This window comes from Cervus elaphus, chromosome 23 (assembly GCF_910594005.1).
Source record: "Cervus elaphus chromosome 23, mCerEla1.1, whole genome shotgun sequence".
Lineage (NCBI taxonomy): Eukaryota > Metazoa > Chordata > Mammalia > Artiodactyla > Cervidae > Cervus > Cervus elaphus.
In genome coordinates this window covers 63,484,893-63,510,990 of record NC_057837.1, presented here as the reverse complement: position 1 = coordinate 63,510,990, position 26,098 = coordinate 63,484,893, and the positions used below count along the sequence as shown (strand labels likewise).

Sequence of the window (26,098 nt, the reverse complement as noted above, 5' to 3'; positions counted from 1 at the left end):
GGGCCTCTGGGGGGCTTGGCATCCACTGAAATAGTCCACAGCTTGTTGTCAGGTCGTCAGGTCACTGTGGGTCAGGAATACAGTTGCAGTGGTTATGAAGTATCCATGGAACTTTCCAGATAACAGCTTTCTGTCCTGTGGCTGTCTTAATGAGAAAACGATGTCTGAAAATGTTATGGGAAATGTCTACAAGTCGTCAGGTGCCACAAAGCCAGGAGAAACTGAATTGTTGGAAAAAGGAGAAAGTGGTTAGAGGTAGGAACCAAGGCCAATTGGTTGGAGAGTGTTCGAGGCTGAGCTATGGAGAAACACTAGATTGATCTCTTGGCATTGAACTTTATCTTAAAAAAAAAAACCTCTTTAAAATGCATTTTTAATCATATGAGTGAATTCATTACTGCTGGGGAAAAGACGACAAAATAGAAGCATGTGAGATGTAAAGTAAAGCCTGCATCTCTTCTTGCCCTGTGGCAGATGTGATTGTTAGAATCAGTTTGATGTGTGTCTGCAGGCTTCCTCTGTGTGTTAACATACAGCTGTAAGTCCACATGCAAACATAAAGACATCCCACGCTGAGTACTGTTCTTTAACTGGCTGTTTTTCCACTTAATAATTTTACCTTGAGATCACTTTTTTTTTTTTTTTTTTAAACGGCTCTGTGATACCCATTCTGTGGCAGGATGTCCTATGATTTCTGTGACTGGTAGGCCACCACTGATGGACATTGACGTTGCTTCTGTTGATTTGGTGTTATAAATGGAAGAACCCTGCGTATTTCCTCACATACTCTTGCGCACACATGCCAGTATTTTCTAGGATAGATTCCAGGTGATGGGATTTACTGGGTCAGAGGGCGTAAGCATTGTATGTTTTGGCAGATTTTGCCAAGTTGCCCTTTAGACAGATCATGCCAGCCTCCAGGCCTCCTGGCAGTGGGCCAGGTGTCTGGAAGCTGGCTGTTTGTTCAGGCATCCAGCACGCCTGTTTCGTCGACCTCCTTGGTCTGGGATCTGTGCTCTGAGCCAGAGACAGGTCTGTTGGGTCAAATGCTTCCTGGGACTGCTGGCTTCGGGCTTTGTTGTTGCTGCCATTGCCGGATCACTCAAGGGGCGTGTCAGAGGGGGCACTTACTCACCAAAGCACCTTAGAGTCACATTCTTGTCCCAGAGCACAAACTGAGCTATGAGAGCGCTCGTTGTGAGGGTCTGCTTCCCCTGCCCTCCAGCCTGTTGGGAGCTGCAAAGTGCAAATGGACATTTAGAAGTTCATAGTAGTTAAATGTCAGCTCCCCAGAGAGAGCTTCTGTGAGGTTTCCCTGCCCCACAGTCTCTGTCTTGGCATTCTGTGTGTTTTCTTCATAGCACTTACCCAGTTTATAACTCTGCATAATTTACCTGCTTCTCCCTCTGCCTCCCCCGCCAGCCTGTGAGCTTCACAAAGGCAGAAATCCACCTCCTACCCACTGCAGGGTCCCCGGCCACCCCGTCAGTGCTTGGCACAGGGCAGTTGTTTAGCAGATATTTGTGGAATGACTGAATGAACCAAAGAGAGCCAGGGAGAATATCATGTGATTAATGGCCAAATGTGCAGAGTATAACCACTGTAGGAATCCAAAGAGAGCAACTTTCCTGTTGAGTGGTCAGGGAAAGCCTTAGGGGACAAGAGTAGGGGCTGGGCCTTCCAGACTCAGAAGGAAGGGGAGGTGGGCAGAGTGGGGGCCAGGTCACCCCCACTGGCTAAGGTCAAGGGGTGGCAGCTCTGTCCCGCTCCTGCCAGATCCTGGTCTCAATGGCCAATGAAGCCCCTTCATGTCATCCATAGCCCTAGCCAGTGCAGCCTCCGTCTGACCTACAGTTAGTGCTTCTGGTGAGCTCTGTGGCATTCGGAGGGTGTCCCTCAGCCTGCTCTTCCCAGCTCTTCTACCTGCAGCAGTGCCTGATAGTCACCTGGTCTTTATTCTCCCCTCTCTGGGCAAGACAGAGCAAAGCTGTCCTAGGAACCACATGAGTATGGATTTTCAGCAGGTGTCCGGCCCATCATTGCTGAGTCTGGAGCTGAATGTAGAGTGCATCTCAGCCTGAAGATTTTAAATCCTGCTCTGTTTGAGTTGGTCAGTTCCATGTTTCATAATAGAACAAATCATCAGTAATTATTTATGATACTGGCAGGTAAACTAGTGACTTAGGCCCCATCCTTTCCTCAGGGCCATGAAGTATTTTTTAGCCTGTGGCACAGATCATTTGCTGATCATTATTGTGCCTGAGAGTCAGTAACCAGGAAATGACAACAGGAAACCATCCATAGGTACACAAGAGGTGTGTCTGTGTCTTACACGTACACGTGTCAGAGAAGAAGGAGAGATTAGATGGATAGATTGACTGAGGTCCCCCCACTCTGCCACTGTATGACCTTCAGCAAGTGACCTCCCAGTTGCAGGTGATGACCTCACCTCTGGTGGGGCAGGGTGAGAGGATTTGTATGGTGACACATGTTGACATGGGAGCCAGGATGAGCAAGGTGCTCTTCAAATACCCAGAACAAATTCCTAAGGAAGCACTCAGACCTAGAGACCAAGGGAAAGAGAGCAATCTGCTTTCTCTCTTTTTTTTTAAAAACCCTTTTTTTCTGCAGTTCAGAGACCAGCAGAAGGATAATGTTGTCATCTAGGATTTGTTGTTTAGTCGCTTTAGCTGTGTTCGACTCTTTTGCGACCCCACAGACTAGCCCAGCAGGCTTCTCTACCCATGGGATTTCCCAGGCAAGAGTGGAGTGGATTGCCGTTTCCTTCTGCACGGGATCTTCCTGACCCAGGGATCAAACCCGAGTCTTCTGCATTGGCAGGTGGATTCTTTACCGCTGAGCCAGATTACATGTAAACAAAAAGGAATGTTTAAATATAGCTGTTTTAAGAGGAAGGTAAGGTGTCCCACTTGCCCTAATTCGACTTAAAAACAGGTAACATAAGGAAATCTTCCCCTAGAGTTATGATTAATAGTGGCTCATGTTGAAAGAGCTCTTATTGGGGAGCAAGCCCAAGTGATCCCTTTAATCTTCTGGATCACATGCTTGTCCAGCCTCCTGGACCTTTCCCTGTGTGTTGACATGACCTCGTCTGCTCATGGAGGAGTTTTATTTGTGTGTGTGTTTTATTGTTGGCAGCATGATGAAAGTATGACTTTTTTTTTCTTTTTAATGAAACATCTCCATGATCTTTCCTTTTTCACACATGTGGAAGCTCATTCAGTCCTGTGTGTCCTTCTGGGGAAGGGAATCTGCCTTCCCCAGTGAGAAAAAGTGTGGGGATGGGTTGTGCAGATCGCTAGTGGTCCAGTGATGTGGCGCCTGCGTTTGTGGACAGACGGGGGACTGTCGGGTTCTTTCTTGTGGTTGTATGTGGCCCTGGCTGGAAGATCTGCTCCTCCTGACATGAGGTGCCAGTGACCCAGGCTGGAGCCCTCGTCCTTGTCCAGCTATATGTGCATGGGTGCTCTCTTTCCTCAGCTGGTGGCATTTTGTCAACGTCTTAGCTCATTCTTTTGTCCCTCCCATCCTCAGACTTAACACTCAGCATCCCAAACTTGTCTTCCATAGGCCCTTTCCCCTTCCCTCTCTTACCCACACAACCAGAGTGACAGAAAAAGCCCGGACTGAGTACAGGGGGGTCAAGGCCAACAGGAACTCCACAGTGCCTCCCAGCCCCCTCCCTGCCCAGCTCACTGGCCCTGGGCAAGTCACATAACTTCGTGCCTAGTTGGTTGATTTGTAAATATTAACTAGGTGCCAGGCACTCTGCTAGGGGTATGTGAGACACAGCCCTGCTTCCCAGAAGCTCTGCTGTCTGTGGGAGAGAAAGAAAAGGAAATGGGCGGGGCCAGGGCCGGGTGACTGTGCTGTGAATAGGGTAGACGGGGCCTGGGGAGCTCAGAGCTGGTGGTTAAGGACGCTTCTTCTGGGAGGATGCCTCTAAGTGGAGTCCTGCAGGATGTGCTAGGTTCAAACCAGGTTCTGGGCGGTGAGGCCTGGGGTGAGAGCCTGTGAGGGAGCTGGTGTGGAATGCAGTTCTGTAGGACCAGCACATGCCACCTGATAGGGAATGAGGCCATTTCAAGACAGCCGTGGTCAGAGCCACAAGTCATGCTGAGGGCCAGGCTGAGCTGTTGGTCTGAAGTGAAGATAACTGAGACCAGACTCATGCTCTGAAAACCTCCCTTTGCCAGGAAGGGAAGAGATCAGGGGTGTGAACTGGAATCTGGAGCACAGGGAGCTGGCTGTTGAGACCTGGAGAGAGCAGCTGGTAGCCTCAGTGTCCCCAGCCTGGAAGGGGGTCATGAGTGGAGAATATGGAAGTGAGTGGGGAAACCTTGGATGAATTGGAAAGTGCCACCTAAATGATAACTGCCTTCCTAACCAGCTATGATCTACCTTTGTGACCTTCACAACCCTGAGGCTGAGATCCAGTGATTTCCCTACTGTTTTGCATCTTTAGAACTTTAGAGGGTGGGGCCGTTTCCCCACCATCTCCTCCCATGCCTGTCCATTCAGGCCTGAGTTGGCGGGTCACACCTCAGCCCCATGCAGCTCCACAAGTCGGCCCTCGGCTCCTCTTACTCCCCGTTTCCTAGATCCCAGGCAGCAAGGGTGGGGGCTGAGGCCTTGTGATTGCTGGCGATGACAGCCACGGGAGTTCCCCTAGTCGTGGCTGTCCGGTGTTGGCATCCCCAACACAAGTGAGACCTGGGGAACCGGGACATGCTCGGGGTGACAGCATCTGCCTCTCCAGGACACTGCAGCCCAGGGCTGTTGGCCTGGCTGCCATCCTGAGCCCCATGGCTTCTAGACACGCTGCCTTAATTGCTGACTCTGATGTCTCATGCTCGTTTTGTCTTTTCTCAAGAAACTGTCTCCTTGGCTCAGTGACACAGTTGTGAACTGGGAGCACAGCTCTGGGCCTAGTGGATATGACACGTGAGCACAGGGCCACAGCAGGACCCAGCATGTGTAGGTGCAGACCCCTGAGAAGGGTTGTGAGGGCCAGGATGGACTAGAGTTTGAGCCTCAGACCGGCAGGATAGACACTGCAGCCCCAACGTGTCACTTACTCCCCCGTGATCCCGGGCAAGACCCTTAACCTCTGAGTCTGCTCATCTCTGAGGCTTATAAGCCCTGCCCCAGGGTATTGTGACAGTTCCTGAGTGTGTGTGTATTAGTTGCTCAGTCGTGTCCGATTCTTGCAACCCCATGGGATTGAAAGGATCCTCTGCCCATGGGATTTCCCAGCAAGGATACTGGAGTGGGTTGCCATTTCCTCTTCCAGGGGATCTTCCTGACCCAGGAATTAAACCCGCATCCCCTGTGTCTCCTGCATTGCATGCAGGTCCTCTACCTGCTGAGCCACTGATGTGCTTATTGTTAGAGGACCCGGCCCAGGGCAGATACTCGGGTATTGGTTTCCTGGTCTCTCCTCACTCCCACCCTGTAGTGGAGCGTGTTCTGACCATTTCATACCACTTCTGATCTACCCACTCTGTCCTCAGCCACCTTTTATAAGCTGCCCCATTAAATCTTCATCTTCTGGGAATTCCCTGCTGGTCCGGTGGTTAGGACTCGGTGCATTCACTGCCAGGGCCTGGATTCGATCCCTGGTCAGGAAACTAATATCCTACAAGCCACTCAGCACGACTGTCTGTCTGTCTGTATCTTCGTCATGACCCAGAGCTGCCAGTGAGAGGAATGTGGTCTGACTGAACCCTCACAGGGGCAGTGCCAAGGGATCGGGATCAACAAACCGCTCCCAGGATGCCAGCCGCATGCTGGGTCTGGGGTCCCAGAGCTGGAGCAGATGCCACCCTGTTTGGGGGGGGAGGCAATGGGAAGTGACTTCACTTCAGGGGTCGAGTAACTGAGCTTGGGGGTTGGGGGAAGACTCTGGGGGTGGGAGATGGAGACATTGCCTCTCCAGGGATGAGAAGGAGCCCTTTGGGGGAAAGATCATCCCAGCCCAGGGGCGGGGTGTGCGCAGGAGGCACCAAGGTGTGGCCCTAGCTGTGTTCAGGGCTTCGGGGACATGCAGGTGTAGCGCGGGGAGAGGGGGGCACTGGAGGCTTCTGAGCGGGCAAGTGAGGGGCTCTCGTGGGGGGTGTGTGTGTGTGTATGAGAGAGAGTCTGAGTGAGTGTGTGTGTGTGTGTGACCCCTCAGGGGCCAGGAGGATGAGGGAGGCCTTTGAGCTGAGTTGGAATTCTGAGGGAAATTGGTGGCACCTGGTGGTTGATGGCAAATGAGGCCAAGGGGCTCAGCTGTGGTCACTGAGGGCGGCTTTAACAGGCTGCTCCATTAGAGCAGAGCGGCTCCAGCAGCGTGGGTCAGCGTGTGGTGTCTGATCCCCGATGGTCTGGGTTCGGAGCCTGCCTCTGACACTTGCTGCTTGTACGACTTTGGCCAAGTTACTTGAAGAACCTTTTGTTTCTTTGTTCTAAGATGGGATAATTAAAATGTACCTACCATGAAGGTTTATTGCAAGAAGTAACTGTTTTAACACATGTGAAGTACTTAAATTAATGCCTGAGTAGTATCAGCGTTTTTATTAAGAAGAATAAAATATTGCAATGGACAGCGTTATCAGCACTAGGTGTTTTTCTCCTCGCTCAGACACTGACCTCTGCAGTTCTAACCACTAACTACCTTAGAAAGCCTTCAGTTCCTACATGGTGTAATTCTCACTTTCAGGTAATGAACTGGAAATTCTGCAGCTCGGTTTTTGGGGGTTTTTGTGGCCGTGCTGCTCGGCTTGTGGGATCTCAGTTCCCCTGACCAGGGGGTTGAACCCAGGCCACCACTAGGTCACCAGGGAACTACCCACAACCAGGTTTTCATATGCCATAAAAACATTTTTCACTTTTGTTTTCAAATTAAAGCCATTAAAAGATTAAAAAAAAAAAAAGAATGGGTTGCTCTTCAGGTCTTTGGCAGCCCAGAGGGACAGAGCAGGGACCAGGGGGGCCACCGTTTTAAGGAATAAACTAGAGTTTATCGTTCATTTTACATACGTGGACAGTGCCGCGTAGGGAGGTGGGGAGTGACTCACACAGGGTCACACAGCCACCGACTTGGCCAGGCTCCTCTCCCAACTTGCCCTGCTCAGATGGGGCAAAGGGGTGCTGCAGATACGGTGTTGGCTGAATCCCAGGGCCTCAGGGAAATCCCTTCTCCTCAGCCCACATGGAAAGCCTTGAGGTCAGACGAGGCTTTCTCAGCCAGCCTATGACAGCTGGGGGCTTCCCTCAGAGAGCTCAGAGCCTCCGGGCCAGTGTGTCCCCGACATGCCCTCACCCTGGGGGCAGGGCAGGGCACCCACTCAGGACTAGTGACCTTCGATTCCAAAAAACCAAGCCAACACGCAGGACTCTGTCCCTCACACCACCCTCCCCTGATGCTTTATTATGAAAAGTTTCACACATACAAGCAAAGTTGAAAGATTTAACCTTGAACACCTGTATACCTACCACCTGGACTTCACCATTACCATTTTCCTATACTTGGGTGATCACAAATGATCCATTTCTCAATCCATCTATTTCTGTAATGTATTCAAAGTGAAATACAGACATCAGTACATTTCCTGCCAAGTATTTCAGCATGTGTGTCATTAACCAGAGCTCAAAACTTATTTGTATTTTTCTTATGTGAAATTTACATACAATGAAAAACACAAATCTTTTTAAAAATTTTTATTGACATATAGTTGATTTACAATATTGTGTTAATTTCTGCTGTACAGCAAAGTGATTCCGTTATATACATTTTTTTCCCCTTGGCTGCTATGTGGCATGCAGAATCTTAGTTCCCTGACCAGGGATCGAACCCGTGCCCCTGCAGTGGAAGCGTGGAGTCTCAGCTGCTGGACCACCAAAGAAGTCCCTGTCTTTGTTCTTTTCCATTGTGGTTTATCACAGGATATTGAATGTAGTTCCCTGTGCTGTGTAGTAGGACCTTGTCATTCCATTCTATATATAACAGTTTGCTTCTGCTAGCCCCAAACTCCCACTCAGCCCCTCCCCCACCACCCTCTTGCCAGCTGCAAGTCTGTTCTCTATGTGTGTGTCTGTTTCTGTTTTGTAGAGAAGTCCATGTGTGTCATATTTTAGATTCCACATATAAATGATATATGATACTTGTCTTTTTCTTCTGACTTACTTCATTTAGTATAATGATCTCTAGTTCCATCCATGTTGCTACAAATGGGCATTACTTGGTTCTTTATTTTTTTTGGCCAAGTAGTACTCTGTTTATGTGTGTGTTCTGTACCTGTTCATCTATCCATGGACATTAAGGTTGTTTCCACGTTTCAGCTATTGGGAATAGTGCTGCTGTGGATATGTATCTTTTTTGAATTATAGGTTTTTTTCTGGATATATGCCCAGGAGCAGAATTGCTGGATCATATGGCAGCTCTGTTTTTAAGTTTTCTGAGGAAGCTCTATATTGTTTTCCATAGTGTCTGCACCAACTTCCATTTCCACCAACAGTATAGGAGGGTTCTCTTCTCCACACCCTCTCCAGAACATTTGTTATTTGTGGACTTTTTAATGGTGGCCATTCTGACCAGTGTGAGGTGATATCTCATAGTAGTTTTGATTTCCTTTTCTCTAATAATTAGCGACGTTGAGCATCTTTCCATGTGCCTGTTGGCCATCTGTATGTCGTCTTTGGAGAAATGTCTGTTTAGTCCTTCTGCTCATTTTTCAGTTGGGTTGCTGTATAAGCTGTATATTTTGGAAATTAAGCCCTTGTCAGTCACATCATTGGCAAATATTTTCTCCCATTCTGTAGGTTGTCTCTACATTTTGTTTATGGTTTCCTTTGCTGTACAGAAACCTATAAGCTTGATTAGGTCCCATTTGTTTGTTTTTGCTTTTATTTCTATTTCCTTGGGAGACTGACCTAAGAAAACATTGGCACAATTTATGTCAGAGAATGTTGCCTGTGTTCCAGTTTTATGGTGTCATGTCTTATGTTTAAGTCTTTAAGCTATTTTGAGTTTATTTTTGTGTATGGTGGGAGGATGTGTTCTTACTGCTGATTTCATGCAGCTGTCCTGCTTTCCCAACACCCCTGCTGAAGAGATTGTCTTTTCCCCGTTGATTATTCTCACCTCCTTTGTTGAAAATTAATTGGAGGTGTGTGGATTTACTTCTAGGCTTTCTATTCTATGATCCATATCTTCTTTTGTGATAGTATCATGACATTTTGATTATTGTAACTTTCATAGTATTATCTGAAGTCAGTTCATAGTATTATCTGAAGGATGGTTATGCCTCCTGCTTTGTTCTTTTTCCTCAGAATTGCTTTGGCAGTTCTGGGTCTTTCGTGGTTCCATATAAATTCTAGGATTATTTGTTCTAGTTCTGTGAAAAATGTCATGGGTAATTTGATAGGGATCACATTATATCTGTAGATCGTTTTGGGTAGCATGCCATTTTAACAATATTAATTCTTCCAATCCAAGAGCATGAGATACTTTTCCATTTCGTCGAGTCATCTTCAGTTTCCTTTATTAATGGAAAAACACAAATCTTCACATACATTTCCTGAAGCCTTCTTTCAGTCAGCAAGATATTTTTGAGGCTCATTTATGTTGTTGCATATAACAATAATACATTGCTTTTTAAAATATTTAAATTTTGGAATAAATTTATAGTACAGAGAATTTCCATATGCCCCCTACCCAGTTTCCCATGTTAACATCTTATATTACCACAGTGCGTACATGCTCGATCGCTTCAGTCATGTCCAGCTCTTTGCAACCCCATGGACTGTAGCCCACCAGACTCCTCTGTCTGTGGGGATTCTCCAGGCAAGAATACTGAAGTGGGTTGCCATGCCCTCCTCCGGGGGATCTTCCCCACCCAGGGATCAAACCCATGACTCTTATGTCTCCTGCATTAGCAGGCAGGTTCTTTACTACTGAGCCACTGGGGAAGCCCCATTACCATGGTATGTTTGTCCAAACCAAGAAACTGACCCTGGTAACTGTTAGTCTGTTGACTAACCAAACCCCAGATCTGATGTGGATTTCACCAGCTTTCCCTGTAATGTCGTCTTTTTCTCCCAGGATCAAGCCCCCAGTACCACACTACATGCAGTTGTCACATCTCCCCTGTGTCCTCTGCTCCCACTCTCTTTGCTAATTTCTCGTGACACAGACAGCCTTGAGGTATCATGGCCAGGTATCCCGGAAGAGTGTCCCCTCTGGGTTTGTCTGATGCTTTTCTTATCATGAGGCCACATTTAAGGTTTTTGGAAAGCTCAGGCAGTATACACTAGCCACACTTCATGCTGTTTACCCTTCATCGTTTGGTTAAGATAGTATTTGCCAGGCTTCTCCAGTGCAGAGTTGCTATTTTCTCTTTTCCCTGTTCTTTGGAAGTGAGTCACAAAGTCTACCCTAAGCTCGGGGGCAGGGGGTGACAAGTGAGTAAGAATTAAATTCCTCCTCCTAAGGGGAGAGTCTCTACATATATTATTTGGAATTCTCTTGAAAGGATTCCAAAAAGAATTCTCCATTTATTTATTTATTCAGTCATTTATTGACTGTTTTAAATTGGATTTTAATTTTTATCACCATAACTTGAATATATAATTTACAAAGTTTAGGCTTATAAGGAGAAAGAATAGCTCCTTATTTGCTCTGGTACTTCTGATTACTACTCTTTCTTGATTTTCTTCCAGTTTATATTAAGTTGAATCATATGAAATTGTTAATACTCAACCACTTTTGATCTGCATAAATGGCAGTTTCATATGGTTCAAACTAATAACCTAGTATTTTGACTTCCTGTCTGGCCAGTTGATTATGTGTGACATTGGACTTTTGTTATGAACTGTGACTCTCTGCACCTGCCGTCACCTGACCTGGCTCAGGGATCAGTCCCCACCGGCTCCAGGCGCCCCTTCCCCAGGCACTTGGACCTGGGTGAGAAAGTGACTGCGGGGGTGAGGACTGCCTTTGCCGTGGTAACTGTGCCCCACGGGCAGTTATGGGACAAGGCCTCAGGGCCTCTGCTCTGACAGCCTCAGTGGCAGGGTTCTGGGCCTTTTGCACGCTGGGGCCCAGGTGTATCACCTTGCAGGGTGATGACCACCAGCCCAGCTCTCCCAGTACAGCCTTAGGCCAACTACTGAATTCTTGGTGCCTCAGTTTCCTCATCTGTAAGATGGGTTCCATCAGCCTTCCAGATGAGTTCCTGCGGTGACAGAATGGCAGGTCATGGTCCTGAGGCCGTTGATGTTGTGGGTTCCGAGGGCCTCCTCCAGACCCCTCTGTGCTCTTTCTTGCCCACATGTGAGGGAGGCTTTCCAGGACAGGGGCCTGGGGGGTCAGAGGCTGAGACCCCCAGGCTCTACCGCCCACCTCTGACTTGCCTTTAGGCCCTAGCCAGGTGTTCCTCTAGCTCTGGGTTTACACCTCCCCATCTGTGCTGAGGTTGCTGGTGCGGATAGTCTGAAAGGCTTTTAAGTGCCTGAGAACTGGTGGTGTCTGCAGAGGGGGAGCCCCTCTCCCCACATCTGTCCTGTTTCAGGCACCAGAGGTCCTGGGAGTTTGGGATGAATGGAATTGTAAGACTGCAGGTCCAAGGTTCGGGGGCCTTGGCAAATCCCTGTTCACTTCAGGGCTGGTGGACTGCGCTGCTAGGGCCCTGTCAGTTCTGGGGCCCGGAGAGGACAGACAGACCAAGCCAGGCACAGACACCGTGATGGCAGAATCGCTCTGGACCCTGCCCAGGCCAGGGGAGGAGCCACGGTCATCAGGAAGTCACACCGATGAAGGTAGAACTGCAATTTGGATGGGTCTGTGGTACCATAGAAGTTAATGGTTTCAAGACCCAATCTGGGGTGTGAGGGAGGCTTCCCTGAAGAAGTGATCCTTTCTGAGCCTGAAGGGAAAGCAGGTGTTGACGAGATGAAAGGGAAAGAGAACATTTCAGACGGAGGAAACAGCAAAGATCCGGCACTGGGAGGGAAGAGGCCAGTGTGGCTGGAGCTGAGTGAGGTGGAACACGGGAGAGGCTGAAGCAGACACACCAGGTGCAAGGCTTGGGAGCCCCAGAGTGTTTGATCTTCACCCGAAGAGCCGTGGAGCACCTTTACAAGGCCTTAAGCTGGGAAGCAGCATGACCAGATTTGTGTTTTGAAAAGCAACCTCTGCTGCTAGGGTGGGGCAGGAGGAGACTACTGCTGTTTGTATGACAGTGGCTTTGTCCAGGGTGATATCTGTGGGGACAGACAGAAACAGAAGCAACAGGCTTGGGGGCTTGGTGTGGGGAAGAGATGAGTCTGCTGATTCTGTGGCCTGAATACCTGAATGGAAGATGGGGGATATAGGTTCCCAGTGGGAGAAGCAGGTTTGACAGGGGATACGGCTGGGGTGAAAGGCCCAGTGGGCACCCAGGTGAGATAGAGGGGCACCAGTGTAGAGCTGAGGCCAGGGCTTGGGGTGGAAGATCATGGTGGAGGAGGTAGAGCAACTTCTGAGGGGCCAGTGAGACCCTGTGGGGTCAAGCATATGCCCTGAGGTGGGGGGTTCCTTGGGCAGCGTCTCCCCAACACCAGCCTGGCCTCTCAGCAACTCAAGGTTCAGGGGCAGGTATCATGAAGCTTCTCACAACCTCTCTCTCCCCCCAGATCCTGCTCATCTCCGATTATTTCTATGCCTTCCTGCGGCGCGAGTACTACCTCACACACGGCCTCTACCTGACCGCCAAGGACGGCACGGAGGCCATGCTTGTGCTCAAGTAGGCCTGGCTGGGCACAAGGCTGCACAGACTTTCGGGGTGAAAAGGGCCAGCAGCTGGGCCAAGCCCTCTAACCAGAGTTGCCAGTAGGCAAGTCCAAGGGCAGATGAGGTTTGAGTCCAGGGTGACTACTGGTACCAGTGAGGAGCCAAGGCCAGCAGCAAGGTCCATGGGGGGAGTCACCAGGAGCATCTCCCCTTGGATCGCCACTTTGTGGCTCTACATACCAAGGAGCCCTCCCTCCCAAGCAGGAAAGGGGATGAAGCAGGTGAGCAGGGTTTGTTAGGTTGTGGCTACTTAATAAATGTTTTTTGTTATGAAAACGTCTACCCTGGATCCACACTGCGCTCTTGGAAGGGGTGGGCGTGACCCATAATACTGCAGCGGGGCACTACACACAGGTGTGGGTCTCCTGAGATCTCTGAGTCCACAGAACACAGGTCTGTGTGCCGCCCGCCAAAAATAGTGTGGGGCGGTCCTCTCCCCACCCCCAGCCCTCCCCAGTCCCCAAGCAGCTGGAGGCAGAGGGCCAGGCAGGCCTGAGCAATCTTTATTCTGCAGAGGGACAGTGACCACAGATCCATACACCACATCAAGACCAGGTGAGCCCAGGGCCAGTCCTTTAGGGGTGGGCAGGTCCAGGAGGGGCAGCGCCTCAGGTCGGGGAGGGGCAGATGGGCAGACAGGCAGGGGCCTAAAAAAAAGACAAACCACACAGAGCAGGGGTGCTGGGGGCTGCTCCCCACTCTCCCCAATCCCAGCCAGCACCCAGAAGAGCAACCCCCTAACATAACTGGGCCAGGATCCACCCAGGGGCAGAGGAGGTGCAGTTGGTACCCCCTGGCTAGGAGGTGGCACCTCTGCCCCACCCACCAGGGGCAGAGGCAGAGGCAGCTCAGTTCAGTTGCGAGGAGCTCCCTGGGCAGAGCCTGACAGGCCCCCCTCCCCCATGCCCAAGCCAACCCCCCCTACTGCTGGCTCAGAAGCCGAAGGTTTCCTGGGAGGCGTAGACCATGTAGAGGAAGCCATCCTCGTCCTTCTCCTGCTCGTAGATGTCCGCGATGGGCGTGGACACGCTCACCATGCTGTGCTGGTTCACCAGCAGGAAGAAGGCCTGAGTGGGGTTGAGCTGCAGGCGGCGCCTGAGGGGGGCGGGAGGCAAGCACACAGTGAGGGGCCTGGCTGTTGGGGAGCGCAGCCGACCCCCTCCCCAAAATGACCCTGATCCTCCATTTCACACCCATCCCAGGCCCTTCTAGAGGCGCTTACCTCTGACTGGACACTGACCCCAGCCTTGACCTTGACCTTTCCCAACCTCCCCAGAACAGGGACCCAGCTCCCGGTCCCATGCCCCACCTCCACCCCTTCCTTCGCTGAAAGACCCAGCGCCCTGCCTGATCCCCGCAGAACCCAAGTCCCCCTCTGACAGCTGCTGCCCGCTCACCGGATGATCTTGACCAACTCGCTCATGTTGACATGGTCCGGGACCAGAAACTTGGTCTTGTCCAGGACCGGCAGCTGCTTCTCACCCTTGTAGCGCTCGATGATCACCTGGGAGCGGGGTGGGGTGGGGGACGCGTGAGCCCGAGTTCGGGCCTGGGTCGGGCCGGGATGGGAGGGGGCGGCGGGACTCACCGGGATTTTGCTGGGGTGCTGCTCGCGGATCTGCTGCACCTCTTTACAGCGGTCGGCTACGGACAGCAGGCGGGGATGAGGCCGGGCCGAGGTTCCGCCCCGCGGGTACCCGAGGGGCGGCCCCGACCCCGCCCCGCCTCCTCGAAGCTCCCGCCCCCGGGGCCGTCGGGCCCCACAGCCCAGGCACAACACAGAGATGGGAGGCAGAGGCCCCGGCCCAGGCCCTAGCAGGCTTCCCAGCCCGGGGGTCCAGCCCGAGCCTGACGTCACGGAGCTGACGTCACCTGCGGCAGTCGGGTCGGTCGGCCCACACCCCCAACCCCCACGCCCCTACCCCGCGCTCGCAGATCGCCCGCTGGGCCTCACCAAAGCTTCGCCGCTGCTTGAAAGGCCGGTCTGAGGGCATCGCGCCGGCCCGGCGGGGCGCGCAGGCCGGACCTCCGGGGCGCGCGACGCAGGGATGTGGCTGCGGTCCGGGGGCTCCGGGGGCTCCGCGCCTCGCGCACAAGGGCTCCGGGGCTAGCGCTGAGCCCGGCGGCGGCGGCTCGGGGAGGTAACTCGCCCGGGTGACGTCAGGTCACAACATTCCTTAAAGGGGAGGCCGGCGCGCCTCTCCCATTGGGCCGACGCAAAATCCACCCGCCCGGACCCGTGACGTCACGGCGCAGAGAGCCTGTATTCCCGGCCCCGCGCCGCGAAGGGGCGGGGCTCCCAGGGCGCGTCACAGTCCCGTGACGTCACGGCCTGCGCAGGGGCGGGAGCGAAGGGGCGCCGTCTCTCTAAGGCCGGGTCTGAGGGGAGGCTGTAGTTCCTGTGAGGCCAAGGCGGCTGGGGGAGCAGACTCGGAGCTCCGCCGGCGGGAGGGGCGGGGCCGGGCTGCGGCACAGCATCCTCCTGTCCCCACTGTCATTGTGTCATCTGACGGCGCTCACAGCCTGTTCCGTTCCGGGGACGGTAGGAGGCACTGGGGATGACAGCCCTAAAACAAACGTCCTTGCCTTTGTGGAGTTCTTGGTTAAGAGAAAGATAAAGGTGGTGGTCGGGGTGGGGGATTAACACATGAAGACACTTGGAGCAAGACATTAAAAAGGAATGTGAAAGTTTTACGTGGAATTTCTAGAATTGAAAAACAGCTAATGAAAGTCAAGTTCTCAAAGGATGAGGCAAGACAGCCTATTAGATACAGCAGAAGAGAAAATCACTGAACTGGATGAAAGATCAGAAGCAATGAGCCAGAAAACAAGCCAGATGGAACATATAAAAGAGAAAGGGACCAGGAATGGTAAAGTGAGGAGAACTCGGGTCCAATCAGTGTTCCAGAAGGAGAGAAGAGAATGTGGGAGAGGCAATTCCTGAACAACTTCCAAAATTGATTAAAGATGAGGATCCTCACCTAAAATCTGGAACAGAATAAATAAAAGTAAATCTCATCTAAACACTTTGTAGTGAATTTGCAGAACGTTAAAGGGAAGAAATTAGAAAAATGGCAAGTAACTATCAGCATGGAAGTCCATCTAAACAAGCACCTGCTATAGAACATGAATGGTGACAGTTTGTGGAGTGCAGAGCAAGGATCAGGACATGATAACAGGTAGGACTGGAGAGGGTAATTGGAATTTAAGTGTTCTGAGAAGCTTCATTTATTTGAGAAGAGGAGGATAAAGATAATTAGTAATTACCTGGCTTTGTAAAGTCAAGTATGTATCTCCAAACACTTCAGAAGGTAAATAGTATTTCCAAACACTAAAAGAATAGAAAGTAACGAACTATAGAAATGATCCCTGAAAGTATAGTCTTAAGACTAAAGACATTATTAGTGATGAAGAGGGTCAACACAAAATGATGGAAAGAATAATTTTCTAAGGAGATAGAACAATTCCAAACTTGTGTGTTAGAGTTTAAAAAAATAAAAGGCTTAAAGAATATGAAGCAAAAGTGACAGGATACAAGGAGATATGGCCATATCCTTCATCACAGTGGGAGATTTAAGACCTCGTTCAGTAACTGATAGACCAGTCAAAAAAAAAAAAAGGATACAGAAGATTTTAATACTATTAATGATTCTAATCAATGGACCCTGGTAGAAACTTGAACCCAATATATTACTTTCAGGCATACAAGAATCATTTATCTTAAAAAATGATCTTATTACTAGGCCCCAAGACAAATCTCAATAGATATCAAATAATCAATTTCATACAGACCATGTTCTCTGACCACAAACAAGAGCAGAGTAAACTCTAGGTCTTCAGATATTTAAAACACTTATGGAAAACTCTTTACTTCAAGATGAAATCATATGGAAATGAAAACTACTTGGGTCAAACTAAAAATGAGAATACATATAAAAACTCCAGGTTGAGGGTACAGGGAACTAAAGCAGAATTTAAAAGATCTTTATTAGTGATATTAGGTAAGAAGAAATATGGAAAATTTATGAGCAGAGTGTCAAAAGAATTTTAGAATGCAGTAAGTGTAAACCCAAAGTGGAAGATAATGAAGAGCAGAAATTGAAGAAATAGAAAACAGAAGCACTAATATGGGCCACAAAACAAAGCTGGATCTTTCAAAAGACCAATAAAATAAACAATGTGCAAAAGGGCTTCCCCTGTAGTTCAGACAGTAAAGAATCCACCTGCAATGCAGGAAACCCAGGTTTGATCCCTGGATTGGGATGATCCCCTGGAGAAGGGAATGGCAACCCACTCCAGTATTCTTGTCTAGAAAATTCCATGGACAGACCATGGGGTCGAAAAGAGTTGGACATGACTGAGCGACTAACACATAATGTACAAAAGGGATATAACTATAGATATAGCAGAAATGACAAAATAAGATTATAAACTTTATACCAATACATTAAAAACTTAGATGAAATGGACAAGTTTCTAGAAAAAAGATAGTCTGCCAGACCAATTTACACTTGATCTTAGCCAAAAGGCCGAGAAGCGATGCCAGACCAATTTAAAAAGAAGTAGTAGACAAACCAGGTAGCCATATACAAAAAATGAGTCCAGATGGTTTTCTAGTTGAGTTTTCCCTACATAAAAATAAAAAAACTCAAACCTGTGTCAAATATTATACTTAATGGTAAAACACCATGCTCTGTGGTAAATGTTAAGCATTATTCTCTTTAGAGCCAGGAACAAAATTTTGAATTATATCATTGAACAAAATGCATTATTGCGTGGAGGGCCCAGCCAGAGCACCAAGACAAGAAAGGAGCAAAACTATCATCCACAGCCGGAAAACCCAAAGGAATCTACAAATAATGAAACATTGCTAACTAATACAGTCTAACAACATACAATACTAAGTTTTAGGGTAGTACAGGAAAATGAGAACTCTTTACACTGCTGATGAAAGTGTGAGTCATTTCTGTGTCACTGGAGAGCAATTTGACAAAATCTACCAACACTGAAGATGCTCATATCCTGCAATCCAGATGTACATATGAGCCCAAAGAAATACAGTTAGGTATGTTTGTTGGAACATTTTCCTAATAGCCAAAAAAAGGGGGGGAGGCACCTAATGTCTAATCATTAAATATCTTGTGTAACAGAACAACAACAGAACAACAGCGGAACAACAGAATATTCCTGTAGTGAAAGAGGGAGAGACAGGGTCAGCCAACTAGATATTTTCAACTTTGCAAGCCGTATGGTCTCTGGAAACCAAGCGGTTCTGTTGGAGTGCAGAAACAGGCCTAAACAATCTGAATGGGCATGACTGTGCCCCAATAATATTTTATTTGCTAAAACAAACAAATTTGGCCTGGGGGCTTTAGTTTGCTAGAGCTGATCTAGAGCTGTGTGTCAAAGTGCACACATCCCACATACACAAAGTTGCAGGAGGTTGTGATGAGAACCATTAAGAGCAACTGGAAGAATTAGGTCGGCCATGGCCTTGAGGAAGTGGCTACACCTTTCTTTTGTCAGGCTAAGCCTTTGGGGATAACCCATCGCCAAATCCCACGGTCTCTGCTCCATCTTCCTCCAGCAGCAGGGCTGACACCCCCTCCACCAGTCCCCTGGTTACTCTTCCTCACTGCTTATCTCTTGCATTGTCCCTGAATCCAAAGGCCTGGCCTGTTTTATGTCTCTAGATGGAAGTCTAGCAGACATCTCAAACTTGACCTACTCAAAATGAACCCATGATCTTTCCACAAAATGGACTCTAACTGTAATCTTCCCTGACTCCATCTGTCATCTTTGACTCCTTTCTTTCCCATACCCCCAAATACTATCCATGCTCACATCCTCTTAGTTCTATATTCAAAGTAGCTCCAGAATCTTACTGCTTCTACTTCCACTCCTGCCTTTCAAGTCAGAGCCACCATCACCTCTTGCCTGTCTTCTTCCATTGTTTCTTCCCTGGTCTCCTTGCTTTGGCCTTACCCACTTGAGACTGGTCTCACTACAATGAGAAGAGTCATCGTGGGCACACAGGTGTTGGATCAGGTTATTCCTACACCCCAATCGTTTAAAGTCAAAGGCTGAACAGTTAGCCTGTGAGGCCTTGCTTCTCTAGGTTTATCTACCTCACTCTTGTCCTCTTGGCTTCAACTGCACTGGTGGCCTTGCTATCACGATTCTGGGAATCCCAGACACACATGTGCCCTAGGGCATTTCTGCACTTACTGGTCTCTTTGCCTGGAGCATTCTTCCCTAAAACTTTGTGACACATTCATTTCTAAGGTCTGCTCAAAGGAAGCCTTCATGATCTTATTGAATATCGCAGCTCCCACCTCAGTCACTCTGTCCTCCCTCCCAATACTTTGCTTAATTTTCCCCAGATCAGTTATCACCTTCTAATATATGTTTTTCTAACAGTTTTATGATGAAAAATTTCAAGCAAACAGAACACCTGAAATAATTGTTCAGTGACCTCCCATATACTCACCAGGTACATTCTACATCTAACACTTAGTTCATTACTCTCTGTCAATCCATCCATATTTCTTTTTTCTTTTTTTTAATCTTTTTGATGTATTTCAGTAAGTTGCAATTCAACATCCATTGATGATAAAAATCTCAACACAGTGGGTACAGAGGGACCATACCTCAGTGTAATAAAGGTCATATATGATTAGCTCTTAGCTAACATCATACTCAAAGCTGAAAACTTTTCCTCCAAAATCAGGAACAAGACAAGCACATTCCCACTCTCACTGTATTTATTCAACATAGTATTGGAAGTCCTAGCCAGAGTGATTATGCAAGAAAAATAAATGAAAGCTATTCAAATCACAAAGAAAAAAGTAAAATTGTCACTCTTTGCAGATGACATGGTATTATACATAGAAAATACTAAAGATGCCACCAAAAAACGTTAGAACTAATAAACAAACTCAGTAAAGTTGCATGATACAAAATCAATATACATAAATCTGTTGCATTTCTATATACGAAAATGAATTATCAGAAAGAGAAATTAAGAATAAGAATACAGTCCCATTTAAATTTGCATCAAAAAGAATGAATTACATTGGCATAAATTTAAGGAGGTGAAAGACCTGTAACCTGAAAATTAGAAGACACTGATGAAAGAAATTGAAGACCCAAATAAATGGAAAGATACTCTGTGCTTATTAAGACTAGAAGAATTAATACTGTTAAAATGTTTATACTATCCAAAGCAATCTACAGAGTCAATGAAAGCCCTATTAAAATTACCATGGCCTTTTTCACAGAAATAGAACAAAAGACTATGAATAGCCAAAGAAATTTGAAAAAGAAAAAGAAAATTGGAGGCATCACACTCCTTGATTTCAAACGACATTACAAAGCTATAGTAAAATAGTATCACATAGATCAATGGAACAAAATAGAGAGCCCAGAAATAAGCCAATGCATATCTAGTCAACTTACCTACAAAGAAACCAAGAATACACAATGGGGAAAGGACAGTCTTCCTGGGGGAACTGGACAGCCATGTGCACAAGAATGATACTAGACACTAGACTCCATACAAAAAAATCACAAAAATCAACTCAGAATAAAGACTGGACTGTAATTCCTGAAACTGTAAAACTCCTAGAAGACAAAATAGATGGTAAGGTCCTTGACATCAGTCTTGGTGATGATTTTTTTTTGGCTATGCTGCATGGCATGTGGGATCTTAGCTCCCCTACCAGGGACTGAATCCATGCCCTCTGCATTGGAAACATGGAGTCTAACCCATCAGACAGCCAAAGAAGTCCCCGTGGTGATGATTTTTTAGAACTGACACCAAAAGCAAAGTCGACAGAAGCAAAAATAAACAACTGGGACTATATCAAACTTAAAAGCTCTGTACATCAACAAAATGAAAAGAAACCTACCAGATAGGAGAAAATGTATACAATAAATTTTAGGGGTTTTGGATATAAAGGGTTTCTATCCAGAATATATACATAATTCATATGACTCAACAATAACAAGCAATCCAATTGAAAAACGGGCAGAGGACCTGAGTAGACATTTTTTTCCAAGAAAGGCATACAGATGGCCAACACATACATGATAAGGTGCTCGTATCACTAATCATCAGGGAAATGCAAATAAAAACCATGGAGATGGCAGCTCATAACTGTTAGAATGGCTATTCTCAAGACAAGAAATAACAAGTGTTGGTGAGGATGTGGAAAAAAGAGAATCCTTGTGCACTGTTGGGAGAGTAAATTGGTCCCAACAACTATGGAAAACACCGTGAAGGCTCCTCAAAAAACAAAAAGTAGAACTATCATATGATCCAGCAATTCCACTTCTGAGTATTTTTCCAAAGAAAACAGAATCACTATCTTGAAAAGATAAAAGTACCCCTTACATTCACTGCAGGCTTCCCAGGTGGCTCAGTGGTAAAGAATCTGCTTGCCAAGTAGGAGACACGGGTTCAATCTCTGGATTGGGAAAATCCCCTGGAGAAGGAAATGGCAACCCACTCCATTATTCTTGCCTGGGAAATCCCATGGACAGAGGATCCTGGTGGGCTACAGTCCCTGGGGTCGCCCCAGAGTTGGACACGACTGAACGACTAAACAGCAATGCTCACTGCAGCATTATTTACAACAGCCAAGACATGGATACAACCTAAGTGTCCATCAATAGATGAACAGATAAAGAAAATATGGCATATATATATATACACACACACACAATGGAAAATATTCCATTATTCAGTCATAAAAAAGGAAGGAAATCTTGTCATTTTCGACAACATGGATGGACCATAATTTCACTTCTCTGTGAAATCTAAAAGCAAGAAATGGTCTTCCCTGGTGCTCCAGTGGTTAAGAAGCCACCTAGCACTGCAGGGAATGCACGTTCAATCCCTGGTAGGGGAACTAAGATCCCACTTGCCGAGGAGCAACTAAGCCCATGAGCCGCAACTACTGCGCCCACACACCACAACTAGAGAGCTTGTGCACCACAAGGAAACATTCCTCGTGACACAAGGAAGATACTGCATGCCACAGCTAAGACCTGAAGCAGCCAAATAAACATTTTTTTTTTAATGAAAAGCAAGGAAATAGAATTCCCTGGCAGTCCAGTGGCAAGGACTCTGCGCTCTCACTGCTAAGGGCCCAGTTTTGATCCCTGGTCAGGAAACTAAAATCCTGTAAGCCATGAGGTGTGGACGAAAAAAAACACCAAGTAAATAAAACAAAAAGACAGATTCACAGATACTGAGAACAGAGCAGATAGGTGGTAGCCAGAGGTTGGAGATGGTTAAAATAAACATATAAAAGTCATGGGGATATAATGTACAGCATGGTGACTACTGAAGGCAGGAGAAGGGGGCAGCAGAGAATGAGATGGTTGGATGGCATCACTGACTAGATGGACATCAAGCACTGACTCAAGCAGACTCCTGAAGATAGTGAAGGACAGGGAAGCCTGGTGTGCTATAGTTCAGCAAAGAGTAAGACACGACTGAGTGACTGAACCACAATGGTGACTATGGTTAATAATACTGTATACTTGAAATTTCTTAAAAGAGTAGAACTTAAAGTTCCCATAACAAGAAAAAAAATTCTGTAACTATGTATGGTGATAGATGTTAACTAGACTGTGCTGATCATTCACAATGTACAGATATTGAATCATGGTGTACACCTGGAACTAACACAGTGTCCCATTTTAGATTCTATCAATGATATATGAGAGTTCCAATTGCTCTGCTTGCTTGTTGATATCTGGTGTTTAGCCATGATGATGGTCATGTAGTGAGAGCTCGTTGTGGGCTTAAATTTAATATGCTATATAATTTTACAAATTATTTTCTCTTTCCCACTAACATGTAAGCCCCTTAAGGGCAGCATTTCCTCCATATTTGGCCCCTGCCCGCCTCCTGGCTGCTAAACAGAATATAGCACATGGCACGTGCTTAGTAAACACCTGCTGGATGAGGACCTCTCCTCTGAGCACCCACTATCTGAGGGGCGCTCTCCCAGCCATACGAGCAGAGCCTGAGTCTGGGCTGAGCACTGATGCTGGGCACTAAGGGCTCAAAGAAGACTGGGGAGGAAACAGTGTCAGCTCCGGGCAGTGCCTCTTCTGTGCTGTTGGAGGGTTTCTGCCTGGGACTCGTGGGCCTGAGGAACGGCAGAGCTGGCCTTGGCTGTCCTGTGAGGGTGGAACAACCCCTGGTCTGGTTGGTCACCAGTTACCTTGTGACCCAGCAGGCTCCTTCTCTGAGCCTCTGTTTGCTTCTTTACTCAAGAGCAGACAGATCTGGGTCTAAAGTAGTTTTATCACTTACAGCATAACTTGGAACAAAATCTTTTTTTTCTTTTTCCCCTCTTTTTGGGACATCATAACAACTTAATCTTGCAACTCTTCTGTTGCATTTATTCCCTTCATATTTTTTTTTTTATCTTTCAAAAGTTCTTTGTATGATATTTTTGTTTTAGCCTCCTATACTCTTAACCAGGGCATGAAGGACTATGCCAGAGGTTCTCAACCTTAGCTGTATGTCACAAAAACCCAAGGAGCTTTTACAAACTGAGCTTACTCAGGGATTATGATTAAATTGGCCTAGGGTGGGGCCCAAGCATAGCTTGGTTTTTGTTTTTCAATTGGCTGTCTCATCTTCACTAGAAATAAGCTCTTGCCACTGTCTCCTTTATGTCTAGACTGGGACCTAGTATATAGCAAGCATTCACTAGTAACTGAATGAACAAAGCACTCTTTTGCGAAGGGAGTTTGCAAAATAAAAACAAATTTTAGGTAGTCTGCTGTTTTTGTTCATGATATTTTTCCTAAATATATATGAAAACCTATTACCTGAAAGCCAAAAAACAATCTTGTATGTCAAAACAGTGCTTAAGCCCAGAGAACTAAAAACTATGAAATTCCCTATTCCATCTCACCTTTAGGCAAGTCTTCAACAACATATATCTTGTGAACGAGGATGTTAAAGTGTATTTTCATCTCAGTTTCTGCTGAGACCCCCAAGGCAATACTCACCATATGCCAGGAGGGGAACAGGACGAATGCAGGACTGCAAAGCAGCCCCAAGTGAATTCACACTTCCTCCTGATCTTTAGTCCACAAAAGAGCTAGAAATCCAAGGACAATTTCTAGAAGCTGTGGAATTTGCTGGAGTCTCACCATGGGTGGAGGGAGGTGGGAGGGTGATTCTGCTTCACCTTGAATCAACAGAGGGGGAGTGTGCAGAGAGGACCCTGAGAACCAGGAGTCAAAAGGAAAGTTACAGGGGGCCAGCGAGAGAGAATGCATTATCCAAGTAAGGGAAAGGAAGGTTGGGCCTGCATGATGGAAGGTAACCGGGGTGCGGGGACAAGAGCCAGAGTTTTGAAAACTGAGTAAAACGCACCAGAAGCACAAGCATCAGCTTTGAACACACACCAGGCTCGGAGAGGAAGAAGCCAATATTTATCACAATACTGATAAAGTATGAACTTTCCTCATCTCACTCCCCTCTTTGCAAATAAGACAGTTCAAGGTGGAGAAACAGGCCACAGTCAAGCACTTACTGTTCCCTCCGCTGCCAGGGGCAAGGCTGGCAGCGCACCCGGCCTGAGGAAGGGGCAGCTTCTATCTCAAACACCTTTTAGCCATTTTGTTACACTGGACTGGACGCGTCATCTATTGATGGGGGAAGCCCGGGACTTGCCCTACATTCCATCCAGGGGCAGGGGAAGAGCAGGCCCCAAGGAATAAAGTTAAAGACACGGGAGACCCAAGTAAAAGTGCCCTTTGATCCAGCTGAGCTTGTTTAACATAATGGTAGGGCCAGTACTTTGAATGTGTTTGTGTTATTTTCTTTCTCAATTGAATATGATTCATCAGTTTAAGTTCACTGACCCTGGATTTCCTTGACCGATTTGATGTACCTGCCAATTTAATGATTTCTACCTATCGAATGACTTCTATCAAATCTTCAGATTTAATGATTTGATCTTTGCTGCAATGATCAAATTCATGAGATCTCCATTTCTTCGTCCTTTTTTGGGTAATTCATGAGAACTTGGATTTGGTGCAGAAAGATGATTTAGGATTCTCAATGAAAAAATGCACAAAAAGAACAGTTGGGTTTGAGAGACAAATATATGAAAAGGGAGAAAACCTGTAATTCCTGGAGTGTTTTTAGGACTCATTTCTGGGGAAAAGGCAATACCAGCTCACAGAGAAACATCCGAATTCCAGAACAGCAGCAGGGGCTGAGGAAAGATAAATGGTGAAGGGAGGCGACCACTTACCTGAACTGCAGGCCCCCTGCTTGGGGAGCCCAGCGACAGCATGGAGGGTGAAGATCACACCTGGAGGCAATCAGACAGGGGTTGCCTCTGATGAGTAGAGGTGGAGACGGCCTGGGCAGCAGCAGGAGAGAACTTTTTGGGTGGAAGTGATCTCGAAGGGCTGGGGGGACAGGGGTTGGATTGACAGGTGTAAGCCTTTGTTACTTCAGTGGTAAACGTGAGGTCTCTCCATTTCATTGTATGCAAATCTTACCGACTCTCCAAAAAGGGCAAACACACTAGTTAATGATACACACGTGTAAGTGTTTAGGAGCGTGTACTGCCTGCAACTGTACTTCGAAATCTGGAGAAGGCAATGGTAACCCACTCCAGTACTCTTGCCTGGAAAATCCCATGGACGGAGGAGCCTGGTAGGCTGCAGTCCATGGGGTCGCGAAAAGTCAGACATGACTGAGCGACTTCACTTTCACTTTTCACTTTCATGCATTGGAGAAGGAAATGGCAACCCACTCCAGTGTTCTTGCCTGGAGAATCCCAGGGACAGCGGAGCCTGGTGGGCTGCCGTCTATGGGGTCGCACAGAGTCGGACACGACTGAGGCGACTTGGCAGCAGCAGCAGTGCTTCAAAATCTATCTAAAAACTGAACAGATGGATGGATGGAGGGAGGAATGGCTGGTTATGTGATAACACAGCAAAATGTTACTTATAGCAATTATAGAATTAAATGGAGGATATAAAATTATTTCAACTTCTCTGTTTAAGAATTTTCAGGACTTCCTTCATGGTCCAGTGGTTAAAAGAGTCTGTGTTCCCACTGCAGGAGGTGTGGGTTCAATCCCTGGTTGGGGAACTAAGATCCTGCATGCCATTTCATGCAGTCAAAAAAAAAAAAGATTCCCCGCCCCCCCCCCCCCCCCATAATGCTGAGAATAGAAACGCCCTGTTATTTGGGCAAATATAGTTCTGAAA

The 26,098-nt window shown here is 47.3% G+C and overlaps 2 protein-coding genes and 1 pseudogene across 2 annotated transcripts in view; 1 reads left to right on the top strand and 2 right to left on the bottom strand.

Moving 5' to 3' along the window:
• The window catches only part of PIGU (phosphatidylinositol glycan anchor biosynthesis class U), a 96,931-nt gene extending 83,826 nt beyond the window's left edge, over positions 1-13,105 (top strand). The window contains exon 12 of the mRNA XM_043883600.1: positions 12,679-13,105. Within this exon, the coding sequence (XP_043739535.1) occupies positions 12,679-12,792 (114 nt within the window). The 3' untranslated portion in view covers positions 12,793-13,105. The remainder of the gene's footprint in view (positions 1-12,678) is intronic.
• A 211-nt stretch (positions 13,106-13,316) lies between these two features.
• Positions 13,317-15,092, bottom strand: MAP1LC3A (microtubule associated protein 1 light chain 3 alpha). Its single transcript, XM_043883601.1, has 5 exons — positions 14,790-15,092; positions 14,424-14,479; positions 14,233-14,339; positions 13,761-13,930; positions 13,317-13,482 (listed from the first exon to the last, which is right to left on the bottom strand). Exons 1-4 carry the CDS (start codon positions 14,827-14,829, stop codon positions 13,768-13,770), a joined length of 366 nt encoding a protein of 121 aa, XP_043739536.1. The 5' UTR covers positions 14,830-15,092; the 3' UTR covers positions 13,317-13,482; positions 13,761-13,767.
• A 1,044-nt stretch (positions 15,093-16,136) lies between these two features.
• Positions 16,137-16,220, bottom strand: LOC122682354 (annotated as a pseudogene).
• Between the last annotated feature and the right edge of the window lie 9,878 nt (positions 16,221-26,098).

Bases quoted from the DNA above. Each gene is read 5' to 3' on its own strand.
- MAP1LC3A (XM_043883601.1), bottom strand. From the start codon at position 14,829: ATGCCCTCAGACCGGCCTTTCAAGCAGCGGCGAAGCTTTG. The intron at 14,340-14,423 runs GTGAGTCCCGCC...CCCCGCTCCCAG, and splicing joins AGCACCCCAGCAAAATCCCG to GTGATCATCGAGCGCTACAA. The intron at 13,931-14,232 runs GTGAGCGGGCAG...CGCCCCCCTCAG, and splicing joins GAGTTGGTCAAGATCATCCG to GCGCCGCCTGCAGCTCAACC.